The following is a 13,922-nucleotide window of genomic DNA, read 5'->3' on the forward strand; positions in this document are numbered from 1 at the left end:
CTCCAGTCGATGCTCCTCCAGCTGAATCTCAATAGGGGGCAGTGAGCCGCCCAAGGGAACCGTGCAGGACTTTTCCCAGTTGACCCATAGCCCGGCTATTCTCGCAAAGGAGTGTAAAGTGGCGTGGATGATGGAGAGGTCCGTATGTATATCTCGAATGCAAAAGAGTAGGTTATCTGCATAGAGGGAGACCACATGGATTGTGCTCTCCAGTGGTATCCTACAGGCCTCCCTCTCTTCCGTAGTGTAGCAGTCTGAGATTCTATAGTGAGGACACATAGTAGGGGGAAGAGGGGGCAGCCCTGTCTAGTGCCCCTCTCCACAGGGAATGCTGAAGAAACCAGCTGGCCTAACCAGATTCTGGATTTAGGGGTGGTGTACAGTAGCTGCGTATATATGCACTGAGGTGTTCGCCGACCCCCAGGGCAGATAGCACATGAAATATGTAGTCCCACTCCAGGGTGCCGAAAACCTTTTCTAAGTCTAGAATAAGGTTAGCCGCATAAGGGAAGCGGCAGGGAGACCTGGTCCATCAGATGAAAGAGGCTGCTTATATTTTGGGAAGTACTCCACCCGGGCACAAAGCCTTTTTGATTGGGGTGGACTAGGTTCGGCAAGATCTGGGTATAACGTTCAGCCAGAATCTTCCCCAGGATTTTGTAATCCATGCCCAGTATAGCGATAAGGCAGTAGGACGCAAGGAGTGTTTGGTCCTGATCGGGCTTAATGTCGATACAGATTTGCATAAGGAGGGAGGTAGAAACATGGCGTACAAAGCCCCTCGTATACCTCAGCCTGGTGGGGGAAGAAGGGAACTGATGGCTCTATAACATTCAATTGGGAGACCATCATGGTCGAGGGTTTTATTCCTAGCCAGTGAGCGTATGGCCAGTTTGATCTCTTGGGTGGTCAAGTGCTGATCTAGTTTCTCTCTACTGATGGGTGTAACTCTACGAAGGGGGCACTAGGGGAGGAAGGAGCTGATCTCAGTCATCCGTGGGCACGGAGCCTCAGCATAGATTGAAGAATAATACCTGAAGAAGGTTGCTAGGATAGCTTGTTGGGTGTGAAAGTAGACACCGGAGGGCAAGGTAATCTCAAGGATAGAAAGGGAGGCCTGGCGGGTCAGCCAAGCTTACAACCAGCCTGCCTTTGTATCCTCCAAATGCATTTGGGCTTCACAAGTTTTCAAATGAAAGCATCGTATTTGGTTCAGGAGTGCTGCGTAATGAGTCTTTGCAATATGCAGGTGCCGGCTTCTTGGAGGCGTCCAGGACCACCGCCTTGTCGAGGTCAGAGATCAGTCGTTCGGACTTGATTATCTCTCTATCAAGTATCTTGCGGTCGCCTGATATTTCCCGCATGCAATGTCCGTGTGTGACCACTTTCAAAGTGTCCCATTTGGCCCCATGCTGTCATACCACTGTTGTCTGAGAAGTATTGGGTGATGTGCTGGGCATGGGTGACTTGAAAGGAAGGATCTTGCAGTATCTCTTTGGGCAGTTGCTATGTAGGCACCGGGACAGATCAAACCTATGAGAATCATGATCGGATATGGTGCGGCCCAGATAGTCGGACTGACGTATAGCATCTAAAAGAGTGCCCAACAGGAGAATACGATTGAGGCATACATACCAGTCCTGCACCGCCAAATAAAATGAGCAGACCCATTTGCTGGGGTGGGTAGATCGCCACATGTCGATCAATGGCGAGTCCATTTCTGAAGGTGTTCCGCTTGCAGGTGAGCGGCGCACGGGGGACCGGAGCGGTCCAAGGAAACAAAGAGTGAACATTAATAGTCGCCTGCCAGGATCCACGAGTTTCCCGTTGTGTGTGCAAGAGTTTGTGATAGTGTGGCCCAGAAGGCCTCCTGGTTTATGTTAGGGGCATAAATGCTGCTGATCGGGACCCTGGAGCCTTTGAGGTGACTCTCTGCTATAGCGAAGAAAGCTTTCTTATCCACTAATGTGTCAATGGCTTGGAACGGGACTCTGGGGTGTATCTAGAGGAGGGTGCCACCCACAGATGCGAAATAGGTTTTGACTACAATGGGTCCCCTTAAGCACTGCAGGGTGAAATCCTGTACCACATCTGAAGGTGGGGTTGTGACCTGGCTGTGGGAAATGGCAGAGTAGGCTCTGTGGGCAGCCACCTGGCTGCACAGAGAAGGTGGTAGTCGGGGCCTGATATCTGAGTGGGAATCGGGATGGGAGAGGGAAAGAGGCAGGGGAGGGAGGAGGGACATATATGGAGGAGGTTTCAAGTTGGGTTTAGGATACAATATCCAGTTCAGACTATGATGTCTGTGGTGTGACCAGTGGGGGGAGGTAGGGGGTCTGCGAGCCAAGGTGAGACTTGTCTGTCGCGGCCGAATCGTATTGTTCTCCGAGGAGACTTCGCTGTCTCTGTGATGCCATCACCTGTATCGCCTACCACCGGTAAACTATGTGCTCCAGATGGGGTGGTTTTGTGGGTTTGGACGGTGGGGAAGTGCCCCTTCTGTCACATTGGCGTCTCTGCTGCCTGATTGTCTAGTAGATGCCCCTCCTAGGCGTGACGATGCTCCAGCCGGATATTGGTCTAGCCGGTCCCAAATGTCTTTGGGGTCCATAAAGAAAAGAGACTTGCCTTCTGAGCGCAGTTTGAGGCGGGCTGCGAACAATAATGAGTATTGTATTCCAACCCCACTGAGTCTCTTTTTTTGCACTCAGGAATGAGGACCTTTGATGCTGCATGGCTGGAGTATGGTCCGGGAATAATATAACAGTTTGATTGTCCAGTTCCAAGGGGCCAGCCATGCTTGTTGCCCATAGGATGGCATTCCGGACCCAGTAGCAGAGTAGTTTGGCAAGCGGGGAGGAATCGACGGTCTTGTCTGGACCCTGTGTGCCCTCTCCAGGGAGAAAAATTATTTGAGGTCTGAGGCGGGGACAAAGGATGAATGGAACCAGTTGTCCAAGAATGGTTCTCGGCCCTCTGGGGGGCCAATGATGCGAACATTACTTCTTCGGGTGCAACCTTCTGCCTGCTCCTCCAGGGTCTTCTCTTGTTCTGAAGGTCGACAGTGTCCACTGGACTTCCAAAATCTCCTTTTCACCCTCTGACACCCGGTCGGACTGTTTCCGTGGTCGTTTTTGAGGAATCTTAGTTGGGTCATCATTGTTTCCACCTTCGATTCCATGGTGAGGCGGGAGCTCTCAAGGGCAGAGAGGACCTTATCAAGTTTGCTGTCAGCGGGTGTGAGATCTGCATGGGATTTTCCGGGAGAGGAGTTTCCAGCACCATTGTCTGGTGCCCGGTGTGCGGCTTGGGCACTGCTGCTCTATGTCTGATTATGGTGGCTGCCTGAAGGGGGAGCTCCCTCAGAAAAGTCCAGGAGGACGGGGTGCATTAATGACTAAGCCCCCTGGGTGAGGGAGTTGAGCGGTCCACTGGTGAGACATGAGTCAGTGTAGGGCCTCTTAGTGGGGCGGCTGGAATGGGTTTTGTTACTTCCCAGAGGAACCAGTCTGGACGCTATGAGGTGAGTGCTGCCCAAACCAGCCCCCAATATGTCAGGCCGCGGTGCGGGGCTGGCAGCGTATAAGGTTGGAGGCAGAATATGTTGGAAAGGCAAGGGGGCCCAGCGAGGATTTCCCCTCCTTCTTCTATGTTGGGGGGCCCTCCCTTGTGTCCACCCACCCGTCTAGTGAGGGTAGCAAGCACCCCTCTCCGGAGCAGGCTGCAGGCGGTGAGCATGGAGAGCGAAGGAAGGATCCGTAGCGGTCTGGGGAGTCAATATGGGGACTGGGAGCCTCCCCAGGAGACAATTTGTTAGCAGGCCTGGTGGTCTGCTATGCCAGGCTCCCCTCCACCCTCCTGTCTGGGTGGTCGGAACTGCCTGATGGGGGATAATGAAGCCTGGATCCCCGACCGGGGGGGCGGGGGTTGGTACAAACGATGGGCCAGAAAAAGGCCACCAGGAGCTTCTGCTGGCCAGGGGGGAGATTTCACCACCAAGCTGCTTTGTCAGGCCCTGCTGGTATTACACTGTCTTCTGCCCCTGGGGAGCCGTTGGTGGACAAGGATTGGCCAGGCTCCCACGCTGGGAGGCCCCACAGCCACTATCTTCAAAGGCGGCCTCCCGCAGCCAGGGAGATCAGGCCTCCTCGCAAGGCCACATGGTCCAGACACCAGAGGAGAATGAAGTTGGTATGAGGCCTCTGGTATGAGGGGTGCCGCCTCTGCCACACCCTCTTGACTGGCACCCTCGTGCTAGGGTCTGTAGTCAGGTCCGGGTGCCATTTCAGACCCCCCCTGTTCCCAGGGGCAAGGCAAAAAATGGCTGCGCGTCCCGTCTGAGGAGCCCATAGAATCACGACACCGGCCACTATGCAATGCAGAGGGAGTACTGATGGGCCAGTCACCTTTAGATGTTTAGGGTGGCCCCCAGCCGTCGAGGGGCATGCTCGTATCCCGCTGTGGTGGGCCATCTGCGTGACCACTCACCAGGAGTGCCACCGCCACTGCTTCGCCCTCGTGGCTGGCGCCTCCCCGTATGACTGCCTGCGGCATAGGTCGTTGCTTCTGGCACCCCTCCCAGAGGTAGGTAGTGGGATGGTGGGCGATGGCAGGCCCTGGGGGATGATCACACTGGATCAAAGCAGCCAATGATGCTGAGCTCAAAGGAAGAGCGACTGCCTCTGAGTTCCCCTCAAGGATTTGTTTTTTGTCCTGAAAATTATTCTGTTCTTCAAATGGCTATGGTATGTTGTATTTTATTTCCCTTGTAATAGTATTCTCTCCTAAGCTATGAACACGATGAAGTGAAATGTAATAATTTGTTTTGCTGTGGAACTATTCGGATGAAGGTGCACTCTGGTAAATACTGCGCTGTTATTTTTGGAGCAGGATCAATTCTGATTTTCTTAAGAATGATGATTGAATCTAGTGGTGTAGTGAGCTAAAAACATGGACTGAATTGCTACCTAGAGTAATTACCAGTGACTGAAATGTATTCAAGTGTTTATTTTTAGGTCGCGCCTAGCGTTGCAGCGCATGCACTGCTAGCTCCGCGAGGCATGCTGTAGTAGGGTTAGATGTGGAAGTGCTGTGGAAGCCGCGCCCACTCTGCCCATATTTTTCATTGGCTGGTGGCATTGTCTTTGACAAACGCTGGCTACTGATTCAATATGAGGCTTCTTCGCCCCTCCTTGTTACCGCCCTGTCTCCTTTTTTGACCGCCCATCAGGACTGGATCTTTTACTTGCGATGTTACACGGTCGGCGTGATTGTAGTCTGTGAGCACTATTTTCTTTCATGACTAATGTATGTACGTGCTTACGGAGGTTTGATACGTTAAAATGTAAACTGGTGTTTCAAATCGGAACGGGTCAGCAAATATAGGAAAGCAAAAACTGGTTGTTATGAGCTTCTTTTCTTTTCAATTTATTTATTTTTTCAACTAAAAACAGACAGAGCTCATGCGGGTGACCGGCAAACCTTGTTCAGGCTAGGAAGGGAGACAAGTCTTACTCGTCAACAGTTTGGGTGTGCGAGGTGCTGTGGTTTTCCACTAGTGATTTCAAAAGTAAAAGTGAGAGGCCAGCAGTTGGGTGTGATACGGTTTCCTCTTTCATAAAAAAGTTAGCGCACCCTTCCACTGCGCTGGCTTCAGCACTTGTGTCGCTCGGAAGCGTCGCATAAACTTCGGGGGTGGACTGTACATAATTGTGCATCTTGTGTCATTGTGAAGACCGCAGATCCAATACTGTCCAGCTTTGGCATCCGTAATTTTGCGGGCAAGAAGTAGCGCTTGCAGTTGTCTCGCAAGGACTTAACCACTGCTGATACCAGACAATCTCCAATAAGACGTCAGTGGGTAGGAAGATACAGCAAACCATCTGAGTAGTTTTTCCTGCCATAAAATAATGTCAAAGTAGCTTGAAGAATGTTGCCATCGCAGCCCTTCCACGTCTTTCCGTCACGTTGTATTAAACGCAGGCATCAGCACACACGACTATAGCACAACAGGTGGTAAATCACAATGTTTAGCCTCTTAAAACGTCCTCTCCTGATCACGAGGCCTAACCCGCCAGGGGTTTACTCTTACATGCCAACAGTCATGTGTCTGCACCACTGTTAAAGCATGTTTGATTCAGACGAATAAAGACAATAATAACGTGCTCCGCACATTAAACGCTTACATTCAATAATGAATTAAACTTGGCAGAGCAAAACCCAAGAAAAAGGATACTGGAAATTCCTGCAGAGAAGGAGCAGCAGTCGCTCAAATAACAACAACTTAAACCGCATGCTTCTTTCTGTCCTTTGACTCCGGCATTCAACAGAAGGAGAAGAAAAACGTACTCTGCCCACATAGGGTTCCATTCAGTAGTGCATTATGTGGCCGTTTGCAGCTGTTTCCTATTATATGCTACAGATAAGCGACGTGTAACAAGCGTCTAAGGCACCTAACATACAATACACTGCCTTAAAGAAGCACACACCACCACCAATACCACCAGTACCACCACCACCAGTACCAACACCACCAGTAGCACCACCATCAGTACCACCACCACCAGTACCAACACCAGTTACATCGGTGCCACCACCAGTACCACCCCCACCAGTGCCACCACCAATACCACCATTACCACCAGTACCGCTAGTACCACCACCACCAATATCTCCCACCAGTACCACCACCACCAGTACCACCACCATCAGTACCATCACCAGTACCACTGCCACCAGTACCACCACCTCCACCAGTACCAGCACCACCAGGACCACCAGTACCATTACCACCAATAGCACCACCAGTACCACTACCACAACCACCCCTAGTACCACCACCACCACCACCAGTACCACCAATACCACCACCACCACAACCAGTACCACCACCATAACCAGTACCACCACAACCAGTACCACCACCATAACCAGTACCACCACCACCAGTACCCCCACCCCCACCAGTACCACCACCACCAGTACCCCCACCACCACCAGTACCTTCACCACCAGTACGCCCACCACCAGTACCCCCACCAGCACCAGTACCGCCACCACCAGTACCACCACCAATACCATCACCACCATTACCAGTACCACCACCACTACCAGTACAACCCACCCACCAATACCACAACCACCAATACCACCACCACCACCACCACCTCAGCGCCTCTGGCTTACTAGTAATAACAGGGGCACTGTACGAGGCCAGAGCTGCAGCAGAGACCATCCCTCCCTCCATGTGTGCCATAAAGCACAGCCCGCCCTGCACCAGGAGCTGAAGCCAGGGCCCTACTACAGCTGGAGTGTTTATTAGGCCAAAGATAGCAATGACATTACGCAATGCCCCACTGCACGCTCAAATCACGGAGAGGGCACAAAATAGCCCCCCCACTCTTCCTCCTGAGCTGCGACAGTGTAATCACAGTGCGAAAGGTGTTGGAGCGCTTTGTTAGTGTTTATAGCTCGGATCATATGTAACTCTCACTTCACACTTTGTGTCTGTGCAATTTACAACACTTACACATCTTCTTCACTGCACTATTTATCATTACTTTGAAGACTTTGCAGGCCGGTCTCTTCCTCTGATATTTACAATCTAACAAGCGTTCAAGAAGGCCCTTTATTGCACTGGAAAATGTCTTTGCGAGAGTTTAAGGTATTAGTATTGTAAATGACAATGCCTTTTATGTTTTAAAACCCAAAACATAAATAAAAGGCATTGTCATTTACAATGGCAATAGCTCAAACTCGCGTGAATGCGAGACCTATTGCAATGCAAATGCTTGTTTTACATTTCATCAGATACAGTGTTCACTTCGGTGGTTATAGATTTCTACATTACAAGTATTTTTGTATCCACAGAGAGAAGATTCCTGAACACATAAGATGAAGAGTACTGAAGAAAATATGACAACACTGGAAAGCTATCTGAAAAACCAGAAATGATGTCAAACAGTAACTGGAAATAGAACAACTCAGTAGGAGACAGAGAATCACGTACATAAACAGACAAATCCTGCAAGAACCTAACGTGCAATCCGACGACTTAAGGAGGCTGAGGACATTCTTGCTGTGGGACCTAAAACATCAAAATAAATTAAAATCACAAAAATTAAGCTGGCCCAACACGTCCAGATGCTAGATGCCACCCTTTATCTTAGATAATGATCAGGTAGTTAAAACAATGATCCCCCTCTATCATGATAATATAAATGCTGTGGTGTTAAGTCCATCATAATCCCTGTTTTGGCTGGACCTTTCAATCCTTAGAAAATGACCATAGGTTTACAAAATATGAATCTTGAAGCAGACCAGAAACCTGAAGGTTCAAAGAGCGAAGTGTTCAGCTACTTGCAATGCAGAACATTATTCTAGAACATAAATACTTTGTAATGAGGTTTGTTTTTTATCTGTATATATCATAAATTATTGTCCAAGAATCAGACTATTTAGATATATTGTGAATGTCTTATTCTTTGCACTTATACTCCAAAGTTCTTAACGCAGACTTGCGACACATCCCCTGATAGAAAGAGTATACATATAGTTAGTGGTTCAGCAACCACAATAATCAGTCAGCAAACACATTAACAGGATTTATGACAAAAAATATAACTAACGCTTAGACTCTAAAGGGAGAATAAAATACAACATAAGACCAGCTTTGGCTTCTCCTCGGTACTAAAGTAGCATTGCCAAACATGAACAGGGGAAACACATGACGACTGAGTAAATGTGGCAAGAGTGTTCATCACAACTAAGAGTTCATTAACAAACAAAAACAGAAGAAATAGAAATTAAGATTCTGTGTTTGCGAGAAGAATTGTAATAAGTTCTCATCCCTACACTGCCACCAGTAACAAAGCTTATTTAGGTCTAATGTATGCAAGATGACTTTTAATGAGTCACCGGGTCTATGGGGCAAATATCAAACACATACAGCAGAAAACACAGACACAAGTAGTGAAAATGGAAAGAGCTTTACTCTCTCAGCAAACCTAAAGATCGAGCAACAAACACAGACAGAAAAGCCATACAACTGCAGTGACTGTGGAAAAAGCCTTACTTTGTCAGGAAAACTAAAGATCCGTCAGCAAACACACACTGTGGAAAAAACATATCCTTGCTGTGAATATAGCAAACACTTTACTGATTTATCAAAACTAACAGCCCATCAGCGAAAACACGTAGGGGGAAAACTATACACTTGCGGTGAATGTGGTAAGGGCTTTACTCGAACATCAACCCTAACCGTCCATCTGCGATGGCATACAGGAGAAAAGCCATACACTTGCCAAGAATGTGGAAAGGGATTTAGTACATCCTCACATCTAAAGAGCCACCACCTAACACATACAGGAGAAAAACCATGCACTTGCAGTGAATGTGGAAAGAGCTTTGCTTGTTTATCAGATGTAAAGATCCACCAGCGAATGCACACAGGGGAAAAACCTTACTCTTGCAGTGAATGTGGAAAGACCTTTAGTAGATCGACAAATTTAAAGAGACACCATCTGACACACACAGGGGAAAAACCATACACATGCAGTGAGTGTGGAAAGAGCTTTAGTAGATCTATGTGTCTAGAGAGACACCATCTGACACATACAGGGGAAAAACCATACATTTGCAGTGAATGTGGAAAGAGCTTTACTCAAGCATCGTACCTAACTTCCCATCTGCGAAGGCATACAGGAGAAAAGCCACATACATGCAGTGAATGTGGAAAGAGCTTTATTGAAGCATCAGAACTAACCATCCATCTGCGAAGGCATACAGGAGAAAAGCCACATACATGCAGTGAATGTGGAAAGAGCTTTATTCAAGCATCCGCACTAAGCATCCATCTGCGACGGCATACAGGAGAAAAACCATACAAATGCAGTGAATGTGGAAAGAGCTTTATTCAAGCATCCGCACTAACCATCCATCTGCGACGGCATACAGGAGAAAAACCATACACTTGCAGTGAATGTGGAAAGAGCTTTTCTGATGCATCAACTGTAAAAATCCACCAGCGAACACACACGAGGGAAAAGCCATACACATGCAGTGAGTGTGGAACAAGCTTTACTTGTTTATCAACTATAAAGATCCACCAGCGCATGCACACGGGCAAACCATACACATGGAGTGAATGTGTAAATGTCTTCACTTGAGCATTAATCCTAACCATCCATCTGCAAAGGCATATGCGTGTGGTGAATGTGGAAAGAGCTTTAGTAAATCCATGCATCCGAAGAGCCACCAACTAACACACATAGCAAAAACTATACACATGCAATGAATGTGGAAAGCACTTTAATCAAACATCAGACGCAAACATATGTCTGTGATGGCATACACAATAAAAAAACATACAAATGTAAATGTAAAATGTAAATGTATGGTTTTTTATATAGCGTTGATCACCACTACGGGTATCTCAGCGCTGTATTCATACCGCTGAAGGAACCCTTCCTGGCTTTCCATGTGAGGTGTCCACTCCTGGGCACCCCCATGGTGAAGGCCAGGCATCCCAGCGCTGTTGGGGCCGTTGTGGAGATTAAGCAAGCTATTGCCCAGAGTTGCAGCGTGGGACCCATGATTAGAATAGGCACTGAGGCAAGAATATCCGGTCCGCGGAATTTATAGCCCGAGACCCTGCCGCGACGGGAATCGAATGCTGGTCCCGGACCAGTGTTCTGCATCGAGGTCTGCCGTGCTAACCATTGAGCCACACTTCTCCACAAATGCAATGAAGGTTGAAAGAGCTTTAGTAAATCCAAGTGTCTGAAAGGTCAGCAGCTAACTCACGAATGTATAAAAAAAACACATGCAGAAGGTGCAGAAAGAAAGAGCTTAACTCGAGCATCAGTCCTAACTATCCATCTGTGAAGGCATCCAGAAGAAAAAACATAAAAATGCAGTGGAGGGGGAATGGGCTTTCCTAGCTCAGCATAACTAAATGCCACCAGCAATCACACATGGGAAAAACAACAAAATATGTAGGATACTTCAGTCACTCATAAACTGTATGAGACCTCCTGTACACCCACAGATGTAGCAAAAGGGAAGGGCTTTCATGATTTATTATGCCTAGTGGTCAGTTAGTGAACACACAAAAGTGGAATTAGCCTTCTGTTGTAATGGATGTGGGAAGAGCTCCCATGCTGTTTTGCACCTACAAGTGCATCGGCAAATATACACACAGGAAAACTCGTACATATGCATCAAATAGAGGGTGTTTTATCTGTCATTAAATTATAAGTCACTGTCCGCAACACATCCAAGAAAATTATTTCGACTACAGTAAATGTGGGAGGGTGTCATTCACTTTTCAGCATATAAAGGTGTAAGGTTTACGAAGAAACAGTGTCTGGACTTTGCCAATGTCAGGCACTTTCTAGCTTTTGGAAAAACACAATATGTTGAAACTTACCTCCCACTTTGGAAGTTGCCTTGTGCATGCTGTAAGGAGATATAGCTCTTTGATCTTGTTACTCAATATATTGCTAACCTTTGACATTGTTGACCATGGAGTACATTTTTCTACTCCATTCATGCACATGGCAATGGTGGATGCCTTAATGAATTATGTAAACATTAGTGTCCAGGTATATTTCAAGTTAAAACCTTTGTTATTTTTGAAGAATAATATTAGGTAACCATGTATTATGGTGCTACATTTCCATCATGGGGTTCTGATTATATCATGAACCACAAGACCAAAGGCTATGTGGTTTGTAAATATCACCAGGTCCCTTAGATAGGAATGTAGGGTTATAAATGTTAGTTTGTATTTTTTATATTATGTGAATATTTGGTGGCAATTGGGTTGATAAATGTATTGTTATTGCTTGCCATAGCGAACTGAACCTGCCTTATATCGAAGATTATATTAAGGCTCACCCGGCTACATTTTGGCTTGCAGTCTGGAAGAATCCCGCAGCTCATCTAACCAGGGAAATAATAACAGACTACCTGAACTGTGATAAGAGAAGGGAAATACACTGGCTCGCCGCTGTTAGGATTAGCTTGAACACTGTAAATCTTGGGCACCTATTCTTAAACCCCACTGATTCTGAAAGCATAAGCAAAAAAAAACTACAGAAGGCACTATATGCACTTTATAGTAAAGCCAGACACGAAACGGGGGCACAGAAATTCTCTGTCGCTAAATACATGCTGATCGAGAATACTTCCCATTTACCATCCAGTTACCTTTTAAAACCTATTGACCGTTGGGAGAGGAGTTTGCTTTTTCGATTAAGGGCGGGTACAATGACATTTTCGCTCCGCTTTACTCTGGGGTACAACTCTAATCCGGATCACTTGCCATGCCCCTGCAATGATCAATGTAATCAATCAATGTTGCATTTTCTATTTTTTGTAATTTTTATGCAAAATAAACTACATTTTTTAAGGCCATACCTTCGATTTGATTACAAGGCAACCTACAGGACAAATATTATTTTGGAAGAGGAAGAATTAATCTTCCGTGAAGGTTCTTTTTTTTAAAATTTGTTTTATAAAGCTGCAGTGCGTGCTCGTAATTCCACGTGTACCCCTTGAAGTTTGTCTTGCTGACTTTGTTCTTTTAAAATTGTATTTTTTAACTTGGTAAAGATACAGTTGGTTGATTACTGTTTTTTACATATTATTTTTTAATTTGCATAGTAACTTTTGTTGGAAATTACTTTTTTATGATATGCTTCACTTCTAAACTTTCCCCACTTTTAATTGATCTATGTATTACTGTTATATGCTGCTATTTTTATTGTGCTTTTATGGATACATTGTATCCGAATAAAGATCTTAATTGATTGATTGGTATTGTTTTTCAAATGGGAATGTTTAGTAAAAACTGTAAGTGAAGTCTGCATATGGGTGAGATTCATTAAAATAAGAATGGTTAGGTATTAATTTTCATGATTGAAATATTGAATCAACAAAACACAATTGTTAAGCTCTGTGGACTGATTTGAGGCTATCCACTTGCTAATGAAACCCATATTTCCTAGGGACCCATGAAATTTCTCCAAAACCCCATGAGATCCATACAAGGGCATATTACAGGATTACCTGCTATGTGTTTTCGTCTATTAAAGTATGATGTAATTTGATTGCTCAGATCTGGCAGTTCTGTATGCTTTTAAATAGAAGAGTACAATGTGTTAGATAGAATACATCAATCTTTTTTATGCATGTTTTTTTCTTTTCTTTTTTTTTTATAATTATGATGTGTAGGGTGACCAGATGGCGCTATCTCGCAAAAACCTTTCAAGTTTTGGACTTACTTTTAACAATCATCTTTATGAGTCTGTTAGTTTCTATTGAAAAAGAACCATAATTACATTACCTGCAATGCACTGATATATTAAATGAAATGCAGACCTCTCAAACAGCATCCACATGACATTGATTCATCTGGCCATCCTCATTGTGCCTGACTATTTGTATTTAATAGAAAAATATAATTCTGAATGCATTTTTTAAGTTTATAAAAATGTTTGATTTGACTTAATGTTGGTAATCTTGTCATGTCTTTAAACAACAATCCAGTTTAGAGCATTTTTCTCTATTTTGTGCAAAGATTACACTTTCTTTAGCTTAGATATTGTTTAATTTCTTCTTTATTGGCCAATACTGCTAATAGGATTTCATGTTAATTCATATTTCCCATATTAAACAGCAATTTTTACTTTTGTTGCATTTAGTCTGTAGAAATAAGAAAAAAGAGCACACTTGGACACAAGAATGCTCTTGAGGACTTAAACGCATTTCTTTTATTTCTTATAAACTCTGGGAGAAGCAGTGTGTGCTTCCCAGGTTCAACAGATTAGACTGTAACATACTCACGCAAGATGGGGGAAATAAATGAAGCTTTTTTTTTTTTTAGAAAAGCCGAACACGTTATGGAAATCCGTAGATAA

General features: G+C 45.4%; 1 protein-coding gene across 2 annotated transcripts in view; it reads left to right on the forward strand.

The window, feature by feature from the left end:
• The window catches only part of LOC146799910 (uncharacterized), an 86,647-nt gene extending 72,957 nt beyond the window's left edge, over positions 1–13,690 (forward strand). For both annotated transcript variants that reach the window (XM_085620842.1, XM_085620843.1), the window contains one exon: positions 7,870–13,690. In XM_085620842.1, coding sequence (XP_085476968.1) covers positions 8,898–10,166 — 1,269 coding nt within the window. In that variant the 5' untranslated portion in view covers positions 7,870–8,897 and the 3' untranslated portion in view covers positions 10,167–13,690. The remainder of the gene's footprint in view (positions 1–7,869) is intronic.
• Positions 13,691–13,922: the final 232 nt, after the last annotated feature.

The sequence above is a fragment of the Triturus cristatus genome, chromosome 8 (genome assembly GCF_964204655.1).
Source record: "Triturus cristatus chromosome 8, aTriCri1.1, whole genome shotgun sequence".
NCBI lineage: Eukaryota > Metazoa > Chordata > Amphibia > Caudata > Salamandridae > Triturus > Triturus cristatus.